This window comes from Aythya ferina (assembly GCF_964211825.1).
Source record: "Aythya ferina genome assembly, chromosome: 22".
Classification (NCBI taxonomy): Eukaryota; Metazoa; Chordata; class Aves; order Anseriformes; family Anatidae; genus Aythya; species Aythya ferina.
Genome location: NC_140320.1, coordinates 4,078,880 through 4,101,487, shown reverse-complemented (window position 1 = coordinate 4,101,487; position 22,608 = coordinate 4,078,880). Strand labels below are relative to the sequence as shown.

Below are 22,608 nucleotides of genomic sequence, written 5' to 3'. Positions count from 1 at the left end.
ACCCCCCCGCACCCTCCCCCAAAAAAAAAAATCACCGCAGGGCTGGGGGCCGAGCCTCGGTGACGCCGCCCGGTCCTGATTTGCTGGGGCCGCCCGGCCGGCCCTTCCCAAACTGCGGGGAGCTCCGCACCGCCCCCAGCCCCGCCGGGAGCCGCGGGCAGCAGCGGGCAGCAGCGCCGGGAGGCGGCAGCGGGGCCCCCCAGGTAGGCACCGGCATCCCCAGCATCCCCAGTCCCACCAGCATCACCAGTAAGCGGGAGGGATGCAGCCCCCCCCGGGGGTACCCAGCGCCGGTCCCCGTGCGCGCCTTGGGCGCAGCGCTGCAGGGATTTGGGGAGCGACGCAGGGGGGCGGTCGGGGAGATTCGGGGGGTCGGGGGGCGATGCAGGGGATGCTCTGGGGTTTTCGCAGCGATGCTGGTGCCCCCCCCCTCCTTCTCCTTTCCCCCCAAGCCGTCGGGATTGCGGCATTCCTCCGCGGGCACGCCTGCGCGCACCCACGCACCCACCCGCATCCCTGCAAGGGCGGCAGCTCCTGCACCAAGCCCAGGCACCCCCCCCCGCCCTCCTCCTCGCAGCCCCACTTTCGCTCTCAGGTTTTTGGGGCTCAGGGTTTCCCGCATCCCCATTTTTCCCCCCAGTGTCCCCACCTTCACCATTCCCAGAGCCCCTTCTGCGACCCCACATTGGTGTCCCCCCCCCGGTGCCACCGCCCTTGTGAGCCCCATCCCCGTGCACAGCCCCTGGGGTTACCCGGCTGGCTCAGCTCCTGCTGGGGGGGAGAAGGGGGTGCAGGGGGGCAAAAGGCTCGCAGACCCTAAACCTGGAAGATCTGCGTGCTTTTGCACATGGGTGGGAGGCAGCCCTCCTCTCGGGGAGCTCATCTGCGCTGCGTTTGCGGCTGCAACCTGGGCAGAGCCCCAGGATGCTCAAGGAGGAGCAAATCTGAGCTGGGAAAGGGTAAATCGAGGGGCCAGGGCCAGCTCGGAGGGTCCCGGAGGGGACACGGTCTCCTCTGTCACACCTTTGTCCCCCTTTGCGACCCCTTGGTTATCGAGACCATGCAGAAGGGAGTTTTTTCTGCTTGGCCTGGGTTTGGGGTTGCAGATATAGAGGTCTTTCACAACTATGGAATGAGCACATGGTCTTGGCATTTCCCCCTTTGAATGTTATGTGAAAGACCCAAAAAAATGCGAAAAAAAAGTAAAATCCAGCTGGCTGCGGTACAGGCACTTCCCAGCTCTTCCCTGGATGCTGAGCCAAGCTGCGATGGGGGACGGTGGGGCGGGTCTGCGCTCCCCCCTGCCCCCCTGGGGACCCAAAGGGGTGGCAGCTGAGCTCCCCCTCTCGGTGCTGGCCGCAGCCCCCACCCAGGAGGAGCGACTGCGGGGCCCTCGGCGCGTCCTTGAGCCCCGGGTTCTGCTCTGCTTCTCCCCCCACCCCTCTCCTCCCTCCTCTCCGCATGTCTGCGGCTGGATTCCCCGTGCGGTTGCTTGGCCGGGCTGCAAGCCTTTAATTGATTCCTTTCGGCCGCATCAAACCGCCGGCAGGGCTGGGGTTTGGACGGCACATCCACGAGCCCCTCGCCCTCAGGAGGGTGGGCGAGGGGCCAGGGACCCGGTAGCTGGACGCTCCCACCCCAAAACCTTCCCAAGCCCGTGTCCGGGCGGGCTCCGCTCAGTCCCTGGGGACCCGGTGCCATCCTTTGGCAGTCTCAGCTCCCTGTCCGGCTGCTGCCTCTCCCTCCTGGAGGCTCTTGGCCCCTTTCCCTCACCGCATCGCAGTGAGTCATCTCTGCTGAGCTCACCCGCGGGGGGGCCAGGCTGGCACCCGCACGAAGGGTCCCTCACCTGGCACCGTGCCGGGCGGGCACCGGGGCGCATCCTGCTTTCTGCTGCCCGCCCCTCGGGCGGGGAGATTTTGGGGGCAGAACACAAAGGTTTGGGCACCAGGGGGATCCAGGGAGGAAAAAGAGCGTGGCTGGCACCGCCTAAGGACGCGGGAAGGTGATGCTGGTGGGCACGCAGTGCTCAATCCCCATCCCTTCCCCGTGCAGCCAGCTGCAGAGCATCGCCTGTGCCACGGTGGGGGCCTCGCTGATCGCTTCTCTCCCCCTCCCCAGGCTCGTCTCTCGCCGGCAGCCTCCCCCCGGGCACCTGAGCAGCGGAAAGATGAACCCCACCGTCGGCATCGCTGTCATCCTGACAGGTAGGGCTCTGGGTCGGGGTGGGCTGCGGCACCCACGGGGCCGGGAGGCTGCTCGGGTGTCCCTGCTGCTCACCGTGCCCCCCACCCCTTGTCCCAGTGCTCCAGGCCGCCCAGTGCCAGATGATCAAGGACCTGAGCGCCTGCCTGCTGGGCCAGAGCCTGCGGGTGGACTGCCGCTACGAGAACAAAACCAGCAACCCGCTGACCTACGAGTTCAGCATCACCAAGGACAACAGGAAGCACGTCATCCACAGCACCATCAGCGTCTCCGAGAACGTCTACCGGAGCCGCGCCAACGTCACCATGCACAAGAACCTGGTGTGCCTCTACCTGCAGAGCTTCACCACCAGCGACGAGGGGGTCTACATGTGCGAGCTCAAGGCCACCAACGACTACACCGGCAACCAGATAAAGAACATCACCGTCATCAAAGGTGAGAGGGGCAGCGGTGCCCGGCCTCCAGCTCCTCTTCAGCCCCTTCCTCCTCCCCCGCCCCTCGGTTTGGCAGGGACAGGCAAAAAAGCCCCAGCCCCTGTGGTGTCCCCAAAGACTCCCCGAGCCACATCCATGTCCTGCTGCCCACCCCCTCGCCCCTGCTCTCTGGCACAGGCAGGGTTTGGTGTTCCCCGGGGTCTCTGCATCCCCAAAAGCCTCCCTGCTCCACAGGCACAAGGTGGGAATGGGCAGTGGGGCAGGCTGGGCTCGCTGCATTGCTGTGCCGGGGTCCCAGCCGCCCCGACCCCTGCTCCCGTGGGGTTTCATCTCTTCTCTCCCCGTTCCCCATCCCGGCAGACAAACTGGAGAAATGCGCCGGCTTCAGCCTCTTGATCCAGAACACTTCGTGGCTCCTGCTGCTCCTCCTGTCCCTGCCTCTCCTGCAAGCCGTGGACTTCGTGTCCCTGTGAAAGGATAAAAAGAAAAAAAAAAAAAACAACAACGAAACAAACCACCCCGCGCCCCCCACGGAGCACCCCAGCCAACCCGCCTCCCCCGCCAGAGCGCAGCCCTCGGAAAGAGCAGATTTGGAAGCAACGAAACCTCTCTCTATGTTATCTGTGTAGCCGTATATCTAACGCTAGCCACCGTCCTGTGCTGAGACCCGCCGGCACGCGCGCGCGCACGCCCCGCTCCGAAGCATGGTGGCTCCGCTAGGCAGCGTCGCTTCTCCCATCACACCCTCCCCTTGTGCTGGTTTTGCTGGGGCACCGGAGCCTCAGCCCGCTTCTCCCACCCCTTTTCTTTCATTATTTTTTTTGTTTTTATTTTATATATTTTTCCTTGGCCTGTTCTCAGCTGGGGAAAGACAGCCGGACGAGCAGGTAAGGGAGGGGACGGGAGAGCGCGGGGACGGGTCCCGGTGCTGGGAGGAGACGGGGAGGAGGCCACGTGCCAGCGGGGTGACTTGGTGGTTTCTCTTTGTTGCAGCCGGGTTGGAAGCGAGGCCCCCAGACACCGCCTGGTGCCCTGGGGCTGCCCGAGCCCGGGCGTCCCCCTGGTCCTCCCCGGGGGACCAGTCCTTAGCTGTGACGAGAGAAGTGCCGCCAGCGCCCGCAGCGGAGGCCCACGGAGCCTCTCCGAGCTAGCCGCAGCCTGGCCAGCGCCCCGTGCCCCCAGGTGGGGAGGGGGCTCCCCCAGGGGACCACCACTCCCCCACCCAAGCTCCATGGGGACGTCTGGGGGGTCCCCGTCCTTCCCCGTGGCACACGCCCCCCTCTTTCTCCAGCCCCCCCATGCCGCAGGGAGGAGCTCCGTGTGTCCCCCCCTGCCTCCCCGCTCCCTTCTCTCTATCGAAGTGAGGAAAAAGGGGGCGAAGGCAAGCCCAGCCCTTGGCCACCGCCTCAAGAAGGATGTTCCCAGGGGTCAGCGAGAGTGGAGAGAGGGACCCCGAGCACAGCCCCAGCCTTGTCCCCGTGCCCCGCAGGACCTCAGGAGCCTTCGGACCAGGAGAAACCACGAGGCTGGCCCCACGCACCCCAGCCCAGGAGCGGGCAGGGGGCTGGGGGAGGCAGTGACGGGACCACCTGGGTCTGTGGGGTCAACCCCAGCCCTGCTGAGCTCCCCAGGCTGTGCCACGACGGCTGAGAGCCCTTCCCAGCAGCTGCTCCCCGCTTCCTCGCCGCGAGCTGCCCCCAACCCCGCTGCCCCATCCTGCCCATCCCTGCCCCTCTCGCTGCCTGCTTGCTTCTTGCTGTCTAGTGCTGCCGAGGCCGTGCACGGCGGAGGTTCGGCTCACCCCGCTCCCCGGGCTGGTTTGGAGCTCCCCGGGGAGCAGCGGGGCAGGGCAGAGCCCAGCCGACCGCGCGGACGCATCCTCCGGTCTCATTTATTTTTATTTTTTTTTTGGTGAACATTTGTAGTTGTTTCCACAGCTTGTCGTAAAAAGAGATTCTGTTCAAAGGAGAAAAATAAAAAAGAAGAAAAAAATAAGAAAGAAAAGCCAACCCTACGAAAAGCAACAAGAAGAAGAACAAAAACACCTGTCCTCCGGGAGTTTTCCTCCGTCTGCACAATAAAAGCCTAGGTCGTGTGTTGGAGCCGTGGCCGCCCGTGTGTGTGTGGGGGGTGGGCTGGGGGGCTACGGGGGGCTCAGCACCTCCTCGGCAGCCCCAGCCTTGCGTGGAGAAGCAAGAAGTGACCCCGTCCTGCCCCTTGGGGCACAGCCCTGTGTCCCCATACCCCCCCATTCCATCCCAACGACCCCATTGTGAGCTCAGGGCTGGGGGTGCCTGCGGAGCTGGGAGAGGGGCGAAGCGGGGTAGGTACCACCGGGCACCTCCGGCACCCCGTCCCCATCCTGCCCCCGTCTCCCTCGTGCCCTGCACGTCCTGGTGGGGCCGTGCCCGTGGAGGCAGCCCCAGCCCTGGCATCCCACGGGCAGGGAGCGTGCGTGAGCGGGGCCGGGCGTGCGGGCGCGTCCCGGAGCTGTGCCAGGGTCCTTCCCCCGTGCCTGCTGACGTGCGTGTTGCGTGCGCCCGTGTGATGCCCCTGGGGATGCCAAGGGCTCTGGCAGCTCCTGAAGCAGCCACGTGCTGGATCCCGGTGCTGCCCCAAGAACCACAGAATCTGTGGGGTGGGTTTGGGATCGGGGCCGTGCCACCGCCGCCCCTCACGCCGCTGATGACCCCGCGGCAGCCTCCCGGAGTCACACCCAGGCGCGGACGCCAGCCTCACGTGGCCCTCCCTGTTTCGGGGCCGGAGCCGGGCAGGAGGCAAATGCCAGCCTAATTGCAGCCCGCCTAATTATCGTCGGCAGGTGCTGGCTGAGTCACGGCCACCGAGGTGCCGGCTCACCGCGAGGCCGAGCCGCCCTGGGCGGGTCAGGCGTCAGGGAGCGGAGCTGGGGGTTGCGCCCTGGCGTCCCCCCGTGTCCCCCCCAGTGTCCCCACGGGGGGCAGAGGGTGCTCCCAGCCCTCTCCTGCTCTGCTGCAGGCCAGGGGGGGCTTCTTCTCCCCGTGGCTTTTCCCATCAGACCACCTCCCCTCCTGCACCTCCACGACCTTCCCAAACCCCCTCTCTCCCCACGCTTACCCTCAGGCCTCCCGTGCCTCTCCAGCCTCCCCTTGCCGTGGGGCGCCCTGGGGCTCACGTCCCCTTTAAGCCTCGGGGAGGCTGGAATGTGAGAGGCGCATTCGGGCGCCCTGCGAGGTCAGATAAAGGCTCTATATTTATCCACCCGGTAACCTGAGCCCTCAATTTCTGCCGTGGCGTTTTCACGCGGCCCCCTCAGCCCTCCGGCACGGCCGCTGCGCCCGCTCCCAACCCGGCTGGAGGAGCCCAGCCCCAGGGGGGGGCCTGACCCTGCCGTCGGCACCCCAAAAAACCCCCTCGCTCTGCTCCGGCCCCAGGGGAGCACCCCGAGGTGTCAGCAGCGGCTCCCCCGGCTCGGCGTCGCCCCATGAGCACCGCAGCCCCGCCGAGCACACCGGTGAGTGGAAGGGCCATGAGGGGACAATCCTATGGGGAGAGGGCTGCGAGGTGCCAGGGAGAGCCCCTAAAACCCCCTCCTCACTCTCCCTTCAGCTGGGTGAAGCTATAGGGGAGACCTTTGCGCTCTCGCTGTCCCCGGGGAGCGGGATCCCACGGCAAACCCACAGCACGCCCGGCACCTCCCGGTGCCCGGGGTGGGCAGAGCCGCGTCCCGCTCACCTCCCCGGGGTCCCTTCTTTTTTTTTTTTTTTTTTTTTTCCCCCACCCGCAGACCTCAAAGCAATAACAGGCGTCGAGCCCGACGTCAGGGCTCCCCGTGGGGTTGGGGTTTTGCTGCCTGGGGGGCGGCCCGGGAGCGGCGAGCAGCAGGTTTTGCAGCCAGGTGGGGATGCGTCAGCGGCGGTGACGCCCGCCCGGCACACGTGCACCGAGCTGGGAGCGTTCTCAGGATTAGGAAAGGGAAACCCCTGGTTGGGGACATCCCGGGGGGCTCAGCACCCGCAGCCCCTCAGCCCCGGGGTGTCCTCGCTCCACGCAGGGGCCCCCGGTTGCCGCAGAGGGCTGGGAGCTCGTGAATAACCCCCGGGCTGGGACATTGTGTCTCAGGGCACGGGGCCACGGCTCCAAAGCTGCGTAAGCAAGAAGCAGCTGTGCCACAGCTCCCTGCACGGAGCCAGGGCCGTGTAAGCTGAGCCTGCCCTGGGGCTCCACGGCCACCCCGGGGGGGACAGCGGCCACCGGGGGCCACCGGCACCGGGAATTTAGGAGAGGACGGCAGCCCTCCCCGCCTCCCTCAAGCCTCCGGGGTGAAGGGTTGGCTCTCCAGGAGACCTGTGGCCATCCCGAATTGAGGCTCCCGTTGGGATGAGCTCCCCAGGAACGGGATCTCGGGTCCCCTTGGGGTTGGCTCCTGGCTCCCGGGCACGCGGCCGCGGACCGGACATTCCTGTGCCTCAGCTTCCCCGGGGAGGATGCTGAGGGTGCAGGAGGCCTGACTCAGCCGTGCCGGCCCCAGGGCTTCGCCCAGGCAGCAGGGAAGAAGCTCAGCGTTATTACGGGCAGGGAGGGGCCCAGGAAGCGATGGGAGGAACCGGGGATTTCTCACACCTCCTCGGCTCCCCGGGCTCATGGCACGCTCCGCTCTCCTCCAGCCCTGGGGTCCGCTGTGATGTGACACGGGGACGGCACAGCACGGGTGCTCCCAGCTGACACGGCGGCCCTACATGGTAAGATCTCCCCTCCCGTGATGCCAACGGGGTCCCTGCTGTGCCCAGGGCAGGTTCCCCTTCCCAAACCCCAAATCCCTCCACCAGCTCCCCACATCCCCAGGCCACGCTGTGCCCCGCGGGGACCTGTCCCGCTGCCAGAAGGCACCCGTTGGAGCCACAGGGCTCCAGCACCCTCACCCCAATACCCATGGGGACGGGGACCCTTTGCCGGGCCCCACATCCCACAGCAAACCCCCTCGGTGCGCACCAGCCCCTGCCTGGCCGAGCAGCTCCGGGGTCCTCCCGGTGCTGGAGGGGGCGGGCGGCTGCGGCGGGGTGGGGGAGAGCCGGGTGTTTGGTGGCTCCTTTGCCTGCGAGCGCATTATTCAGCCCTCGGCCTCGGCTCCCAAACAGGTCTGTGCGCTCCGGCTTGCTCTTGCTTGTAAATAGTTTCCTCCGTGCTGCTCCCCGGCCACGGCAGCAGCAGCTCGGGGCCAGGCAGGGAGGATCCTGCGGTGGCCGGGCTCTGGTCCCCGTCCCCGAGCCCGGCTGCACCCCACTTTTTGAGGGCTGGGCTCTGTTTCCATCCCCGGCACCTCTTGCACTGCTTTGGAGCGGGGCCAGCGCCCGCCCTGGCGGGGCTGGGAAAAGCCTCGGAGCCGGGGTCATCTCCTGGGTGACCGGGGACTCTCGGAGCCGTGAGCTGCTGGCCGCACAGGGAAGGGACGTGAGGCACCTGGGGGAGCGAGCACGGCCCCAGGACAGGTATGGGACCAGCCCTCAGCCCGTGAGCAAGTTTTTTTCTGGCTTCAATCCCCTGCTTAAGCTGGTGCAGGTGGCTGGCCGCCCTGTCCCGGCTCCGGGGCTGGCTCCCCTTTTTCTCCAGGTGCCTCCGTCCTTGTGTTCCCTGGCTGTCCCCACAGCCCCCAGCGCCCCTGGGTGGCTTGTGGCTGCTGCAAGGTCTTCAGCAGCTCCCTGACACCAGGCAGCCCCTGGGGGGGCAGGCACGGAGAGCCAGGACCTGTGTGCTGACAGCCGTGGGGCAGCGTGGCCAAGGCTAGGGCAGAGGTGACGCTGCTGTCCCCACGGGTGCCCATCGCCTCCGTCCGTGCCCAGCAGAGCCCCAGGGCTCCCTCCTGTGGTGCCAGGTGCCCACAGGCACCGGGGTGGCACTGCCAGCAGTGCCCTGATGCCCCAAGCTCTCCAGGAGGGCTGGCAGGAGCCGTGCCCACCCCGCGATGACGTCCCCTGGGTCCCCGCTGTTCCCCGCTCGTCCCCCTCAGGCTCTCTCCGCTGGGTGCCGGCGGCGGGCACCCCATGCGCGCGGGCTGCGGCCCCTCGAAGCTGAACCCGGGCTCTTCTCCTGCAGCCGATGCCTCCAGCCCAGCCCGCTGAGCCCCAGCCTGCAGCATGTCCCAGCTCTCCTCCACGCTGAAGCGCTACGTCGACTCGTCGCGCTATGCCGAGGCCACCTACGGCAGGGTGCCCGGCGGCTACAGCTCCTACACCTCCTACGGCTCCACCCTGACCACGGCCTACGCCGACAGCGACAAAATCGGCTTCAAAGCCAGCTACCTGCCCTCCCCCCGCTACCACCACTCGGGGCTGTCCCCCACCAGCGCCTATGACAGCGGCCGCCTGCCCCTCTACCCCGACTCCGGCATCCGCCTGAGCCCCACTTACCTCCGCACCCAGTCCCGGCCGCCCGGCGGGGGGCTGAGCGGGGGCTCGTGCTACACCTTCACGGGGACCCCCGGCAGCCCCTCGGGCTACCTGCCCAGCTCGGCGCCCCTCAGCCGTCGTAAATCCATCAGCCACTCGGACCTGGTGCAGGAGTTTTCGGGGCTGCGCGCCTCGGAGAGTGCCTACGCCTCCAGCCCCGGGGCGCGGGGCCGCCAGGAGCTCGGCGCCCTGCAGGGTCTGTACCAGGCCGCCGCACGCTCCGACTACGTCCGTGACTACCTGGAGAGCTGCGAGAGGAAGAGCAGCCACTGCAGCTTCCCCTGCAGCCCCCCCGGACCCTCCCAAGCTGCCCTGTCCTCAGCCGGCGCCCGCGGCGCCAGCCAGCCCTGCGAGAGGAGCGATGGCTACGGCGGCACCTCTGCCCCTGAACCCCTGGTAGGTGGTGCGCCGTAGAGGGGGGGACAGGACGGGGCTGGTGGGGTCCCGTGTGCTGTGTGGGTTCGTGCTGAGCTTGGGGGGCTGAAGGAAACAGTGCGCTCCCTTTTGGGGTCTCCATCAGTGGGGTCGGTGGGGTCTCCGCGCCGCCGCCACGTGTGTGCGCCGTGCCGGTGCCGTGTCCCCAAGCAGCTGGAGGTGCCCAGCTCTGCCTGCTCCCCGTCCCCAGAGGCTCCGAGGGCCACCGTTGGCAGCAGTGGCTGCTCCATCACACGTGCTGGTGGCGCTCGGGGCCGCAGCCCCAAATCGGCGCTGTGCCATCCCCGGAGCCTCGTCCCAGGCCGGGAGCGGGCACCACGCATGCAGCCCTGCTCAGGAGCGCACGGCAGCAGCCCTGTAATTTTCCACTTGGCTTCCCTTCCGCGGAGCCATCGGGCTGTGCCCGCGCTGTCTCCCGTTCCCTTTCCACCCCACGCTGAAGGTCGGTGCCCCCCCGAGCAGGGTCTGACCCGCCCGCTGCTTCCCAGCAGCTCCGTCCCACCGAGCAGGGAGGATGAGGGCTGGGGGTCCCCTTCTGCCCCCCACCAGCAGGATGGGGGGGCTCTGCCCCTTCCCACCCAAGCCCCCACGTACCCACGGGGCTGGGAAAAGGGCTGTGGAGCATCCTCAAGGCCTCACCCCTGCCATGGGACGGAGAAGTTGAGGGGCGAGCAGGGCTGCCACGAGCAGCCAGGAGCACTGGAGGGGCTGGGGGGGCACAGCGAGGTGTGGGGCAGGGAGGAGAGGCCAGCAGGAGCTGCGGCTGGTGCTGCGCAGCCTCGTGGCCGTGCTCTCCCTTATCTTAACCCCCCTCTGCTGCTGCAGCCCCCTGCCAGACCCCCCCTGTGCCCACCCTGCCCCTGCTACCCAAAGGGTGCCAAAGGCGGCCGGCACAGGGTGCTGGGGAGGTCCGGGGCAGGCTCAGAGGCCGGATCGGTGACGCTGGCTTAGGTTTCCCCGGTGCTTTAATGCTCACCCCTGCAATTTTCCATTCCTGGGCATTTTTCCCCCCGTTCCCAAGCTGGGAAGCGAACGTACCGGTCGTAAAACGGGCTGCAGGTGCCCGCGGGCATGCACGGTGCCGGAAACGAGGCCGCGTCGCAGCCCCGGCACTGCCATCAGTTCTGCCCCATTACCCGGCCCCGGGGGCAGCACCAGCAGCCCCCGACCCTGCCAGAGCCAGGGCATGGCAGGGGCTGGCCCCGTGCCTGCTCCCGGCCACCTCCTGCCTTGGCACTGCGGGAAGCCAAGCGGAGGAACCCACAGCTGGGACAAGAGGGTGCCCTCGTGCCTCAGTTTCCCATCCTGCAGGGCACGGGGAGCTGCACGGGGCTGGGAAGGGTGGGGCCGGAGCTGTGCCACCCCATTAACCGCCCTGCGTGGACACGGGGTCGGGAGGCCAGAGCCACCCATGGGAACGCCGGCAGCTCTCCGCAGCCCCATCCCGGGCTGCTGACGGTGCTGGCTCGTGGCCAGCCCTGGTCCTGCCTTCACGGTGCCAGCCAGACCCGTGGCAACCTCTGCCCGTGGCAGAAGGTCACTGCTGGAGAGGGGACAGCAGGGGACAGCTCGCTGGCTCCTTCGCTCCGTGGCTGCAGCTTGCCCCAGGAGCCCACACGGCGCTCCAGCTGGAGGGCACCGCGCTCCCAGGGCTCTTGAAGTCACCAGGGCACGATTTTCGGCACGGGACGTGGCCAAACAGCACCCCTCTTGCTGTGGGGCCAGCTCAGCCGGCACACCCCATCCCCGGGGAGCTCTGCGCCAGCACCCACACAGCGCCCGGGGCCCGATCCTGCCCCCAAATCACGCGCTGGGCTGCAGGGCAGGAGCAGAGCCTGGCTCGTGCAGCACCCTGGGGTGCTGTGCCACGTCCCCAGGGCCTGAGCAGCGCCCTACAAGTTGTGGGGCCCCCACAGCACCAGCGTGAGCCCCGTGGGGTGCGCACGCTGCGTCCCTGCGTGTGCACGGCGCGCACACCACGGGGGGGGGGTGCACAAATTATCCCCGCAAGCGAGGATTACGGCGAGCATCCTGTTGTGATGCAAAAAGCCCCGGCCCTGCAGATGAATAACGCTGCAAGATGCCTCCTCAGATATTTCTGCTGGTGCCAAAAATAGTCTCCTTCCCTCCTCCCCCCCCCCCCCCACCTCCCCTCTCTCTCCCTTCCCCTGCTTCCAGCCCCTCCGCCGGCTGTGCCGAACGCGCGCCCGCGGCGCTCGGAGCACCGCTGGCTGCGGGGGTGGCCCCGGGGAAAAGCAGCCCCCGCTCGGTGCCTCCGTCCCGGTGAGGCTGGGGGGCTCCCTCCAGCCCCGCAGCAACCCGGCCGCGCTCCCTGCCCGTGGAAATTTCCCCCTCCAGGACACCCGGGCGCACGCAGCGGGCGCTGGGCCGGCTGCGGTCAGCGGGGTGAAGCGGAGGCAGGCGCAGGACGAGGACGCAGGAGAGCTGGGCTCCCTGCCAGCCTCCGCACCTGCCCTTGCTGCAGGGCCATGGCTGGAGCCCTGCCCGCGCCGTGCCTCAGTTTCCCCCCGCTCCGATCCCAGCGGGGGGGTCTCCGCCCCACGGGGGGGTTGCCTTTGGTGAGGGGAAGCAGTGAAATACCTCCGAGCCCGGCCCTAAAGCAGCCCCCCAAAGCGGGGGGCTACGCACTGCCTGCTGTTCCCAAAGCAGCACCGTGGGGAGCCTAAAACTGTCCCTACAACCCCAAATCCTACTCGGACAGCCCCGCAGCCCCGCTCCGGGCACGGGCACCCCGGGGCTGCTCCCCATCAGCTGGGGGGCACAGGAGGGGGCTCTGCTGCGTGGCACCGACCCCATGCAGCCCCACAGCAGTGGCAGGATGGATCCCGGGAGCCGTAGGGCAGGGGGCAGGGGGCTGCTCCCCGCGTCCTCCCCGGTGGTCTGGGCACGGCGAGCGCGTGGCCGGCGGGCACGGCCGCCCCTCGCGGGCCCCCTTGGCTCTCCGGCTCGCTGTACCACGCGGTGCGGCGGGGGCTGGCCGTCACGGAGCCCTGCTGCTGCTGCCGCTGCCGCTGCCGCCTCTCCACCCATTTGATGTCAGAGCTCTGCTCAGGTGCCGTCAGCCCCGAGAGCCGGCACCGGCTCCGGCACCGCAACCGCGCGGCCACGGCGCTGCTCCGGCAAGGCCGCCCGCCTGACCCCCTGCCCCCGACCTTGGCCGGCCCCAGGAGAGGGGGTCCCCGGGGTGCCCCCCGGCAGCAGCAGCCCCTCGCCGTCTCCCAGCAGCCGGGAGGGGAGCCATGAGGGACTCGTACACGGTGACGCTGCCTGAGGAGCCCCCCGCGCTCCCCGACCTTCACAAGGAGCTGCGCCCCCGCGCCTCCATGCCGGGGTCCCTGCTGGTCTCCACCTTCGTCGGGCTCGTCCTCAACAAGACCAAGGTACGAGCTCGGAGCCTGGGGGGCACGGGAGGGGGCGACCCCTGCACTCCCCGTGGAGCTCGGGTCCCCCCCGGCTGCCCCTCGGGGTGCCCCTCGCTGCAGGACGGGGGGCGTGGGGCTGGCACCCATGGGTGCCACCGGGTGCTGGCGGCACCGGGGGGGGACCCGGCAGCTCCCGGCGCTGCCCCGAGCAGGGGGCAGGAGGGGAGGTGACAGCACGTGCCCGGGGTCCCTGTGCCAGCCCTGCCCCTGCGGTGACCTTGGCCAAGTGGCGTGCCCCGCGCTGGCCGGTGCAAGGAGGCTGCTGGTGGCCACAGCGGTGCCGTGGCGGTGCCACCGGGGCGAGCCTGGCTGTCCCCAGAGCCACGCAGCCCACGGTGGGTCCACGGAGACATCAGGGGGCAGGGAGGGGGCAGGATCAGGGCATTTATGTAAGCCCAGCTGCCCCGGCCGTCCCGCTGCCCCGCTGGGTGCTCGGCACGTGGATGGAGGGCGAGTGCCCGGTCGCTGTGCCCTGTCCCCATCCCCTGTCCCCTGTCCCCCCCCTCCCGCAGTGCAGCCTCGGGGAGTCCCCAGCCGCCGCCGCGTGAGCCAGCTCTCCTCCGCCGCCTCCGAGCAGCGCCGTGTCCTAGATAACACCCCGGCCGGGCGAGGGGGATTAGCTGGAGTTGAGTCACCCAGGGGAGGGGAAAAAAAACGAAAAAACAACAAAAAAATAACAAGCAGGAGGTGGAATCAGAGCCGGGGGTGGGCTGGGGCTGCCCCGTGCCCTGTGGGGCCAGGCGGCGGGCATGGGGGCTGCGCCCACCCCAGCACCCCGATCCCTTCTGGGGAAGCCACCAGGAGCTGCTGCCACCCTGCCCGCCGCCCTGCCCATCCCACAGCGGGGACAGGAGGTGCCCAGGCACCTCCACGGGGATTTAGGGTGCAGGACACGGGGTCAGCACCCCGCCGGGGCACGGGGCTGCCCCGCAGAGCCGCGTGTGCCCGCGGAAGGCACCTGGGTGCCCGCTGGCCCTGCGGTGGGTGATGCCCGCACCGCACCGCGGCGAAGGCGCACGTGTAACTGTATCTGGGTTATTTTGGGCTGCTGTCAGGGCTGGGTGCTCAGCACCTCCCACACACGCACCAGCTGCTGCTATTTCAGAGCTGCGGGGCCCCCTCCTCTCCTCCTCCTTCCCCCTCCTCGCTCCCGGGAGCAGGGAGGACCCGCGGCAACCTGCAGGAGCCGGGGGGGGGGGCACCAGGAGCAGGGCTGCCCCGGCACCCACCCGGGGGGTGCGCCCTACAGCACCCTGCTGGGATTTAATCCCATAAAAGAGCCGTGCCCAAATCTGTGGGGTGCTGGTACGGGGTGTCCCGGGGGGGTGAGACACCGTGGGGCACCCTGGGGCACCCTGGGGCACCCTGGGGCACCGTGGGGCAATGCCACCCCCAGCTTCCCAGGGCACAAAGGAGGCAGGGGGTGGCCAGCCTGGCTCGTAGCCCAGGGCACGGGGTAGCCAAGGGGACTTTGAGCCCTGGAGGCATCCCGGGACAGGGAGCTGAGCACCAGGACGGGTCCTCGGCCACCGTCCTGCGCGCAGCCTGCGCCAGGAGCGGCCGCGGTGCTGGCCCCGCTCCGTGCCCACCTGGGGGGCTGCCCCCCATTGGGGCTGGTGGCCCCGTGGGCTGGTGGCCCCCACGGTTGGCTCGTCCCAGCCCTGCTCCCTCTCTCCACAGAGCTCCAAGGCGGTGCAGGGGCTGACCGGCCTGCGCAACCTGGGCAACACGGTGAGTGCTTGCGGGGCTCCCTGCTGGCACCGCGGCCTTCTGCGGGCACAGCTGGGGGGTGTGGGGCACCCCAGCCCTTCCCTCGCCCCCCCAGACCCATATTCCCCCTCCAGGAGCTCCCCACCCTGCTCCTGGTGGTGCTGGAGGACGGAGGGGTCCCCGCTCTCCGTCCTGCCTCGTCCCCATCCTCTGCCCACCCTCCCCGGGTGTCCCCCCCACATCGCCGCCCGCCTCCCTCCTGCCTCCCGTTGCCATGGTTTATTTTTTTTTATTTTATTTTTTTATTTTTTTATTTTTTTTTTCCTCCCCCAGTGCTTCATGAACTCCATCCTGCAGTGCCTGAGCAACACCAGGGAGCTGCGGGATTACTGCCTGCAGAACCTCTACCTGCGGGACCTCAACAACAACAGCCGCATGCGCACCGCGCTCATGGCAGGTAACGGCACCCCCCCCCCCCCCAAAAAACACCCCGAGGCTTTGAGGGGGGGGCTACAAAGGGGACGGGGACAGCCAGGGGACACCCGTCCCCGTCCCCCTGAGCCACGTCTCCGCCCGCAGAATTCGCCAAGCTGATCCAGCTGCTCTGGACCTCGTCCCCCAACGAGAGCGTCAGCCCCTCCGAGTTCAAGACGCAGATCCAGCGATACGCCCCCCGCTTCGTCGGCTACAAGTAGGGGCCGTTTGGCTCGGGGGGGGGGGGGACGCGTGGGGAGAGGGTACCGAGCCCCCCCAGTCAGCCCCTCACCTCCTCTGCCCCCTGTCTCGCAGCCAGCAGGACGCCCAGGAGTTCCTGAGGTTCCTCCTCGACGGGCTGCACGGGGAGGTGAACCGCGTGCTGGTGCGGCCGCGGGCCAGCGCCGACACCCTGGACCACCTCCCGTGAGTTGGGGACGGGGCGGGGGGGAGGCCACGGGGCTGCCCCAAAGAGGGGGTGGGCAGCGGCACCCAGCACCATTCTGCCTCTCCGCCTCGCAGCGACGACGAGAAGAGCCGCCAGATGTGGAGGAGGTACCAGGAGAGGGAGGACAGCAGGGTCAGCGGTGAGCGGGGCGCTGGGGAGAGGTGGGAGGGGATGGGGGGGGGACGAGGGGTCTCATCCTTCTTCATCCCGTCCTGCTTTATCCCATCCCATCCTTCTCCATCCCATCCTTCTTTATCCCATCCCTCTTCATCCCTCCCCTTTTCGTCCCATCCTTCATCCCATCCTTCCTCATCTCATCCTTTATCCCACCCCTCTCCATCCCACCCCTCTCCATCCCACCCTTCTCCATCCCTCCCCTTTTCATCCCATCCTTCATCCCATCCCTCTCCATCCCATCTTCCTTCATCCCATCCTTCCTCATCCCATCCTTCACCCCACCCCTCTCCACCCCATCTTTCTCCATCCCACCCCTCTCCACCCCACCCTTCATCCTATCGCCCCCAGACCTCTTTGTCGGCCAGCTGAAGAGTTCCCTGACCTGCAGCGAGTGCGGCTACTGCTCCACAGCCTTCGACCCCTTCTGGGACCTCTCCCTGCCCATCCCCAAGGTGAGGGGTCCCCGCTGCCCCCCCAAAAAACCCCCTCGCCCTGCATTCCCTGCCCCTGAGCTCTCCCTGCTCCCGCAGAAAGGCTACGGCGAGGTGACGCTCATGGACTGCCTGCGGCTCTTCACCAAAGAGGACGTCCTGGATGGGGACGAGAAACCGGTACGGGGCGTGGGGTTGGGGGCACGGGGGGGGGGATTTTGGGGAGCAGGCTGAGCCCTCACCCCGCTGTCTGTGCCGTTTGCTGCCCGCAGACCTGCTGCCGCTGCAAGGCCAGGACGAGGTGCACGAAGAAATTCAGCATCCAGAAGTTCCCCAAGATCCTGGTGCTCCGTATCCTTTGCGCCGTGGGTGCTGCTGGAGGGAGCTGTTTTGTTGGTTTTTTTTGTGTGGTTTTTTTTTTGGGGGGGGTCCCCGCTTCCTTAACGTGCTCCCCCCCAGACCTGAAGCGCTTCTCGGAGGCGCGGATCCGAGCCAGCAAGCTCACCACCTTCGTCAACTTCCAGCTGAAGGACCTGGACCTGCGGGAATTCGCCGCGCAGAGCTGCAGTGAGTGCCGGGGCCGTGCCCGCTGGGGGGGTCCTGGGAGGGGGCAGAGGTTTGGGGAGGGGGCTTCAGACCCCTTTAGGGGGTTTATCCCGCTGAGCACCGCCCTGGCCGCCCGCAGACCACGCCGTTTACAACCTCTACGCCGTCTCCAACCACTCGGGCACCACCATGGGGGGCCACTACACCGCCTACTGCAAGAGCCCCGTCTCCGGAGAGTGGCACAGCTTCAACGACTCCCGGTGAGGCCCTGGAGGCTGGGGGACGACGAGGGGGGAGGGAGCGCTCTGTGGGACCCCCCCGCCTCTCACCGCACCCCTCCTGTCCCCGCAGTGTCACCCCGATGTCCTCCAGCCACGTGCGCAGCAGCGATGCCTACCTGCTCTTCTACGAGCTGGCCAGCCCGGCCTCCCGCATGTAGCCTCCCCGGGCACCCCCCCACGGAGCTGGACACCCCCCCCTGGAGCTGGACACCCCCCCGGAGCTGGACACCCCCCCACGGAGCTGGAAACCCCCCCAGGATTTCGGCTTTTTGCCCCCCAAACCCCCCTTTGGGTGCAGCTTGGCGGCACGGAGGGGCCGCAGCAGGAGGCAGCCGGGCGCAAACCCCCCCAGCTGCGGGCTGAGGGCAGGACCCAGGCAGCTCCAGCGCCCCCCCCGATGGTTGGTTTTTACCTTGGGGTAGATTTTTTTTCTCTTTTTTTTCATTTTTTTTTTTTTTTTTTGCTGTGTAATAAAAAACACCGAGAGAGGGACTCGGCGGGCGTGGGGCCGCGGGGAGCACCCGGCGCTGGGGGGACCCGCGGTGCCCCCCGGGCGCCGCTCGCCCATCCCCGAGGATCCCTCAGCTGCCCCAAACCTCCAGGCCAAGGACTTGCAGCCCTCCGGTGACCTTCACAAGCCCAGATCCCGACCGATGGACCCGAGGGAGGAATTTCTCCGGACTTCTTTTCGCAGCCGGGGGTGCTGCGGGCGGGTGTCCACCTGCCTCCTCATACGCCGGTGCCTTAAACCATCCGGGGGGTGGCACGGGGGTGCCCGTCCCCATAAGGGGGGGGGGACAGTGGCTCCCTGGGACTGTCTGCAACCGGGGAGCTCCCCCCGAAACCAGGAGCCCCCCTTGGGGATGCTCGTGTCCCCCCCCTCTGGCCCCGCTGCTCCGTCCTCCGGCTAGCGATCGCCAGTGGCCTTTTTTAGCCTTTTTTTTCTCTAATTTATTCTCCTCCCCATCCCGCCCTGCCCGAGGTCCCCGGGCTGGGGCAGCGCTGCTGCTCGGCAGGTGGCTCGTTTACTGTGTAAGCAAGATGGGCAGGATGTGTCTCGTACCAGGGAGACTTCGTGCAGGAATAAATGGGTAGCTGGAAGCGTCGTGTGCCTGGCCGGAGAGGGACGGGGGCTGTGGGGACAGCAGGGAAACCGAGGCAGCCACCCCACAGGGACAAACGGGGAGGTGGTGGCCACGGCAGGGCCCCCTCCTGCATCCAAGGGAGCTTTTCTTCCTCCTCTGGTCCTCCAGCAGCCGCGCTCTGCCCCAAAAAACCCTAAACAAAGCCCTCTTTCTGCCTGGCTCAGGCACGGGGCCGGCATGGGGCATTAAGTGGGGACGCAGGCAGTGGGGCTCGGACACCCCGCACAGGGAGATGTGGGGCTGGGAGGGACGTGCTCAGCCCCAGCTCCCCATCGCAGCCCCTTTGGGGACACCTGGAGGCACCGGGAAAACCGAGCGGCCCCTTTGGGAACCCCAAAAGAGGCTCCCCGAGCTGTGGGGTGGGCTCGCAGCTCTGGAGGGAGCACACGTTCCCCTTTAAGGTGCTGGGATCTCCGTGCCAGGGCCTGACCTCGGCATCCTCAGCTGAGCTGGATTAACGGGGCAGGGGGAAGGGGCCGGCGGAGGGGACGGGGCTGGGGCCGCCCGGGGCTCTCCGCGCAAACTTTTGGGGTCTCCACAAGTTTTGGGGTCTCCGCGGGGCGCAGCTCGTGCCAGCGGCCATGGGGACGGGCGGGGAGGTGCGGGGGGCACCAGGGGTGGCCGTGGCACAGCGGGGAGGATTTTAAGCGTGCTGGGAAGCGCCTGGTGCCATGAAGGATTTCACCGAGATCACGCTTTGCCCCGAGGCTCTGGAGCACAGCAAGGTAGGGCCGGGTTTGGGGAGCTGCCCCACGGGTCCCCCACGGTCTCTGCGCGTCCCCACAGCGCCGTCCTTCTCCTGTCCCTCGTCTTTTCGCCCAGACCGAGTTCTGCAACCCCGTCTTCGAGGGCGAGGAGCCCCCGGGAACGTCCCCAGACAAGGATGGGGTCAGCCCCGCGTCCCCCCAGGATGGCCTCGGTACCCGCCTGGGGTTTGTACGCGCGCCCACGGGGAGCTCCCCACCGGGCTGTGGGGCTGCCCGGGGGTCCCGGGGGGCACAAAAGGGTCTCAGGGGGGGGCAAAAGGGTCCTAAAGGGGACAAAAGGCTGGGCTCAGCCAGCTGGGGAGGGGGTGGCGGGGTGGGGGCACGGTGGCACCGTGCTCTGCCCGCTGTCCTCGCCCTCCCGCAGGCCGGCAGCTGTGGGGCCAGGAGGGTGGAAGGTACCGGGCCGACTGTAGGTTCACCTGGCTCTGCGTGGCCCTGATGAGCGCCGTCCTCCTCTTCCTCATCGCCCTCCTGCTGGCCATCGTCGTCCACCGTGAGTGCGGGGCTGGGGGCGCCGCGACGGGTCCGTGGGGATGGGGACACGGAGCTGGCTCCTGGGGGGGGACTCGGGGCACGGCGAGGGCACCCGTCCTGCTCCAAACCTCCCCAAAAAGGGGGATCCCTGCGTGCAGGAGCGGGGAGGGACCCGACACGTGGGGCTGGGTGGGCTTCCCGAGCCCCCTCCCCACACCGCAGCCTCTCCTCGCCCCGCGCACAGAGCTGACGTCCCCGCGGCCCCCCAGCTCCCCCGCCGCCGCCCTGCCCGCCCGTGGCACCACCACCAGCCCCTCAACACCCACCCCGACACCTCCCCCGGCCCCAAAAACCACCTCCACCCCAACCTGGAGCCAGCCTCCCGCAGCCAGCACGCCGCCAGCCCCGGGTAAGTCCCACACACCCCAACACGGCGTCACCCTGAGGTGCCGGCTCACCGGGTGCCCCCTGTCCCCCTTGCAGCCTGCGGTGGCACCCTGCGGGGTCCCGAGGGCTCCTTCAGCTCCCCCAACCACCCCGGCCCCTACCCGCCCCACGCGCTCTGCGTCTGGCACATCGAGGTGGCCCCCGGGCTCGCCATCCAGCTGCGGATGGAGGCGTTCAGCGTGGAGGGCACGGCGTCCTGCCTCTTCGACCGCCTGGAGCTCCACGAGGAGCACGGGGACGGCGCCGCGGAGCCAGCCCCGGCTCGGGGGGGCACCGCCAGGTAGGATCCGGGAAGGATTCGGCACCCCTCCACCCCCCCAACAACAATTTTTGGGGTGGGGGAGAAAGGGGACGCTGCAGGATGGTCCCCCCAGGTTCTGCGGCAACGTGGTGCCCCCCACCTTCAACACCAACTCCAACCTCCTGCGCGTCACCTTCGTCTCCGACGGCAGCGTGGGCGCCCCGGGCTTCAGCGCCCGCTACCGTGCCGTGGCCCCCGATGAGAGTGAGCACCCCCCGCGGGTTGGAACACCCCCAAAACCTCCCCAGAAACAGGGGATTTGGGGCAGGGGGCGCGCAGAGCACGGCCACCAGCCCTGCGCCCTGGTACCCCGCAGAGAGCTGCGCCTGGGACGAGCATTTGTGTGACCGAGGGCTCTGCATCCGCCTGGGCTTCGTCTGCGACGGCTTCCACGACTGCGAGGACCGCAGTGACGAGGCCAACTGCAGCCTGAAGCACAAAGGTGGGCCCGGGGAGGGGGGACGGGGGGGAGAAATGGGGCGTAAGGGAAGGGGCTGGGGGTACAGCCCCATGGTGTGTGTGTCCCCAGAGTGTGGGGGCCCGCTGACGGCCCTGGAGGGGCATTTCTCCACCCCCAGCCATCCCCAGCCCTACCCGCACCAGCAGGTGAGCCGAGGGGTGCTAGGAAGAGGAGGAGGAGGGCGGGCGGGGAGGAAGGCTTCCTCCCATCTGAGGGGTCGGTGGGTGCCCCTGCCCAGCTTGACGGTGTCCCCCCGCCCCGGTAGCTGTGCCTGTGGCAGATCTCGGTGCCCCTGGGCCACGTGGTGGACCTGCGCTTCCACAACTTCAGCCTGGAGCCGCACGACGACTGCAGCTTCGACTTCGTGGAGGTCCACGACAGCGCCGGCACCGGGGCCGCCAGCCTGATGGGCAGGTACCCCCCACCACCACCCCTCCCCAAATCCAGCTCCCGCGGCTCAGCCGGGGAAACCGAGGGCTGGCGAGGACGTGCTGCTCAAGGACAGGCTTTTGGGGCATCCCGTATGGCCCCGTTGCCCGTCTGACCCCATCCTTTGCCCCCGTGGCCCCGCAGGTTCTGCGGCCACCAGCTGCCACCCGCCCTCACCTCCTCGCGCCACGTCATGACCGTGCTGTTCGTGGCGGATGAAGGAGTGGCAGACGACGGCTTCTTCGCCACCTACCAAGCCCGCAACGCCACGGAGAGTAGGTGGCGGGGCTGTGCAGCCCGTCCCCGGCGGGGTTCGAGGCCGAGGCTGAGCAAAACCGTCCCCTTATGTCCCCCCCTCCCCGTCCTCCCGCCCCGCAGAGACCTGCAGCCCCGCCGAGTTCTCCTGCGGCAACGGCGAGTGCCGGGCGCTGGAGTCGGTGTGTGACGGCTGGCACGACTGCCCCGACGGCACCGACGAGCTCAACTGCACCGGGGTCTCCTACCCGGCCTTCGGTGAGCCCCATCTGGAGGGATTTCACCCCTTTTCCCCCTAAACCCACCCCCAGGGGATCCCCCGGAAAGCGGTGCCCCCTCCGTGCCGGTGCCAGAAGCGCAGCACCTCTCCATGTGGCAGGCTCCGTCTGCGAGCCCGTGGAGGTGGAGATGTGCTTGGGGCTGGGCTACAACGCCACCTCCTTCCCCAACATCTGGCTGGCCATCCCGGACCAGGAGGGGGCCGCCGAGGTGCTGCAGGACTACCAGGTGAGCCGGGGGGAGCTGGGGGCGGCTCGGCCACCCCGTGCCACGCTCGGCCACCCCGTGCCAAGCTCACCCAGCGCCGTCCCGCAGACGCTGATGGAGCTGGCCTGCTATCAGCACCTCCGGCTCCTCATCTGCAGCCTCTTCGTGCCCAAATGCACCCCGGACGGAGGCGTCCTGCAGCCCTGCCGTGCCGTCTGCCTGGCGGCCGAGCTGCGCTGCCAGCAGTCCCTGGGGCTCCTCGGCATCCTCTGGCCCATCAACTGCAACATCCTGCCCGACTCCAGCGACCCCGTGGAGTGCTTCCAGCCCTGAGCCCCCCAGCGCGAGCCCTCCTGCCCCAAACTTTCCTCTCCCCTTCTTCCAACTCCTGTCGCGTCCTGCCCCGGGGCCAGGGCATCCTCTTAGGGCTCAGCACCCCGGTGATGTGAGATTTCCCCCAGGACTGAGTCCCTGGAGAGGGGCTGCCCCTCCCCAGCCTCGCTACGGGGGAAGATTTATGGTGGGGGGGCCGTGCCCGGGGGTTGGAGCTGCCCCCATGGGGGTCTCAGCATCTCCAGGCTCTGCCCAGCCTCTCCGACAGCTGCTAGCCCGGCAGGGGAAGGGTTAATGCCCCCCAAATTGAGGGTCCCCATGTCCCCAAAACCCCGGAGCCAGGGTTTTCCCTTTTTTTTCCCTTTCTCCCCTTTTCCTCCCTCCATCTGCCCCCAGCAGGGTGGTTTTCGCCCCGCTCCTCCTCTCCCTTCCCCCTGCTCAACCGCGCTTCCCACACCGTGGGGATTATTTTTCTTTTTTTTTTTTTTTTTTCTCTTTTTTT

At 68.3% G+C, this 22,608-nt stretch overlaps 3 protein-coding genes across 7 annotated transcripts; all 3 read left to right on the top strand.

Moving 5' to 3' along the window:
- Nucleotides 1–107: 107 nt before the first annotated feature.
- On the top strand, nt 108–4,741 carry THY1 (Thy-1 cell surface antigen). Its single transcript, XM_084495515.1, has 4 exons — nt 108–203; nt 2,122–2,207; nt 2,305–2,640; nt 3,000–4,741. The coding sequence occupies exons 2-4, from the start codon at nt 2,171–2,173 to the stop codon at nt 3,110–3,112; spliced, it is 486 nt and encodes a 161-aa protein (XP_084351641.1). The 5' UTR covers nt 108–203; nt 2,122–2,170; the 3' UTR covers nt 3,113–4,741.
- A 1,180-nt stretch (nt 4,742–5,921) lies between these two features.
- On the top strand, nt 5,922–17,303 carry USP2 (ubiquitin specific peptidase 2). Of its 3 annotated transcripts, XM_084495519.1 has the most exons (14): nt 5,922–6,132; nt 7,286–7,360; nt 8,712–9,460; nt 14,623–14,673; nt 14,986–15,109; nt 15,232–15,343; nt 15,442–15,552; nt 15,649–15,713; nt 16,100–16,203; nt 16,282–16,362; nt 16,455–16,533; nt 16,642–16,749; nt 16,868–16,988; nt 17,080–17,303. In XM_084495519.1, the coding sequence occupies exons 3-14, from the start codon at nt 8,753–8,755 to the stop codon at nt 17,165–17,167; spliced, it is 1,752 nt and encodes a 583-aa protein (XP_084351645.1). In that variant the 5' UTR covers nt 5,922–6,132; nt 7,286–7,360; nt 8,712–8,752; the 3' UTR covers nt 17,168–17,303. The 3 variants fall into 3 exon arrangements, with proteins under 3 accessions (XP_084351645.1, XP_084351646.1, XP_084351647.1); XM_084495520.1 differs by lacking the exon at nt 7,286–7,360; XM_084495521.1 differs by lacking the exons at nt 5,922–6,132; nt 7,286–7,360; nt 8,712–9,460 and adding an exon at nt 12,003–12,900.
- A 331-nt stretch (nt 17,304–17,634) lies between these two features.
- MFRP (membrane frizzled-related protein) lies at nt 17,635–22,531 on the top strand. 3 transcript variants are annotated; one of them, XM_084495517.1, is made up of 13 exons: nt 17,635–18,879; nt 18,977–19,073; nt 19,286–19,414; nt 19,640–19,804; nt 19,879–20,122; nt 20,217–20,347; nt 20,460–20,585; nt 20,673–20,749; nt 20,869–21,017; nt 21,177–21,307; nt 21,411–21,545; nt 21,667–21,794; nt 21,909–22,531. In XM_084495517.1, the coding sequence occupies exons 1-13, from the start codon at nt 18,826–18,828 to the stop codon at nt 22,104–22,106; spliced, it is 1,764 nt and encodes a 587-aa protein (XP_084351643.1). In that variant the 5' UTR covers nt 17,635–18,825; the 3' UTR covers nt 22,107–22,531. The 3 variants fall into 3 exon arrangements, with proteins under 3 accessions (XP_084351643.1, XP_084351642.1, XP_084351644.1); XM_084495516.1 differs by having other exon boundaries at nt 21,882–22,531; XM_084495518.1 differs by lacking the exon at nt 19,640–19,804 and having other exon boundaries at nt 21,882–22,531.
- The last annotated feature ends 77 nt before the right edge of the window (nt 22,532–22,608 follow it).

Excerpts from the sequence above, each read along its gene's own strand:
- MFRP (XM_084495516.1), top strand. The coding sequence starts at position 18,826 with ATGAAGGATTTCACCGAGATCACGCTTTGCCCCGAGGCTCTGGAGCAC. Across the intron at positions 20,348-20,459 it reads TGCCGTGGCCCCCGATGAGA|AGAGCTGCGCCTGGGACGAG; the intron begins GTGAGCACCCCC and ends GGTACCCCGCAG. Across the intron at positions 21,546-21,666 it reads GGTCTCCTACCCGGCCTTCG|GCTCCGTCTGCGAGCCCGTG; the intron begins GTGAGCCCCATC and ends TCCATGTGGCAG.
- THY1 (XM_084495515.1), top strand. The coding sequence starts at position 2,171 with ATGAACCCCACCGTCGGCATCGCTGTCATCCTGACAG. Across the intron at positions 2,208-2,304 it reads CATCGCTGTCATCCTGACAG|TGCTCCAGGCCGCCCAGTGC; the intron begins GTAGGGCTCTGG and ends CCCTTGTCCCAG. Across the intron at positions 2,641-2,999 it reads GAACATCACCGTCATCAAAG|ACAAACTGGAGAAATGCGCC; the intron begins GTGAGAGGGGCA and ends CCATCCCGGCAG.
- USP2 (XM_084495520.1), top strand. The coding sequence starts at position 8,753 with ATGTCCCAGCTCTCCTCCACGCTGAAGCGCTACGTCGACTCGTCGCGC. Across the intron at positions 9,461-14,622 it reads CCTCTGCCCCTGAACCCCTG|AGCTCCAAGGCGGTGCAGGG; the intron begins GTAGGTGGTGCG and ends CTCTCTCCACAG. Across the intron at positions 16,989-17,079 it reads CACAGCTTCAACGACTCCCG|TGTCACCCCGATGTCCTCCA; the intron begins GTGAGGCCCTGG and ends CTGTCCCCGCAG.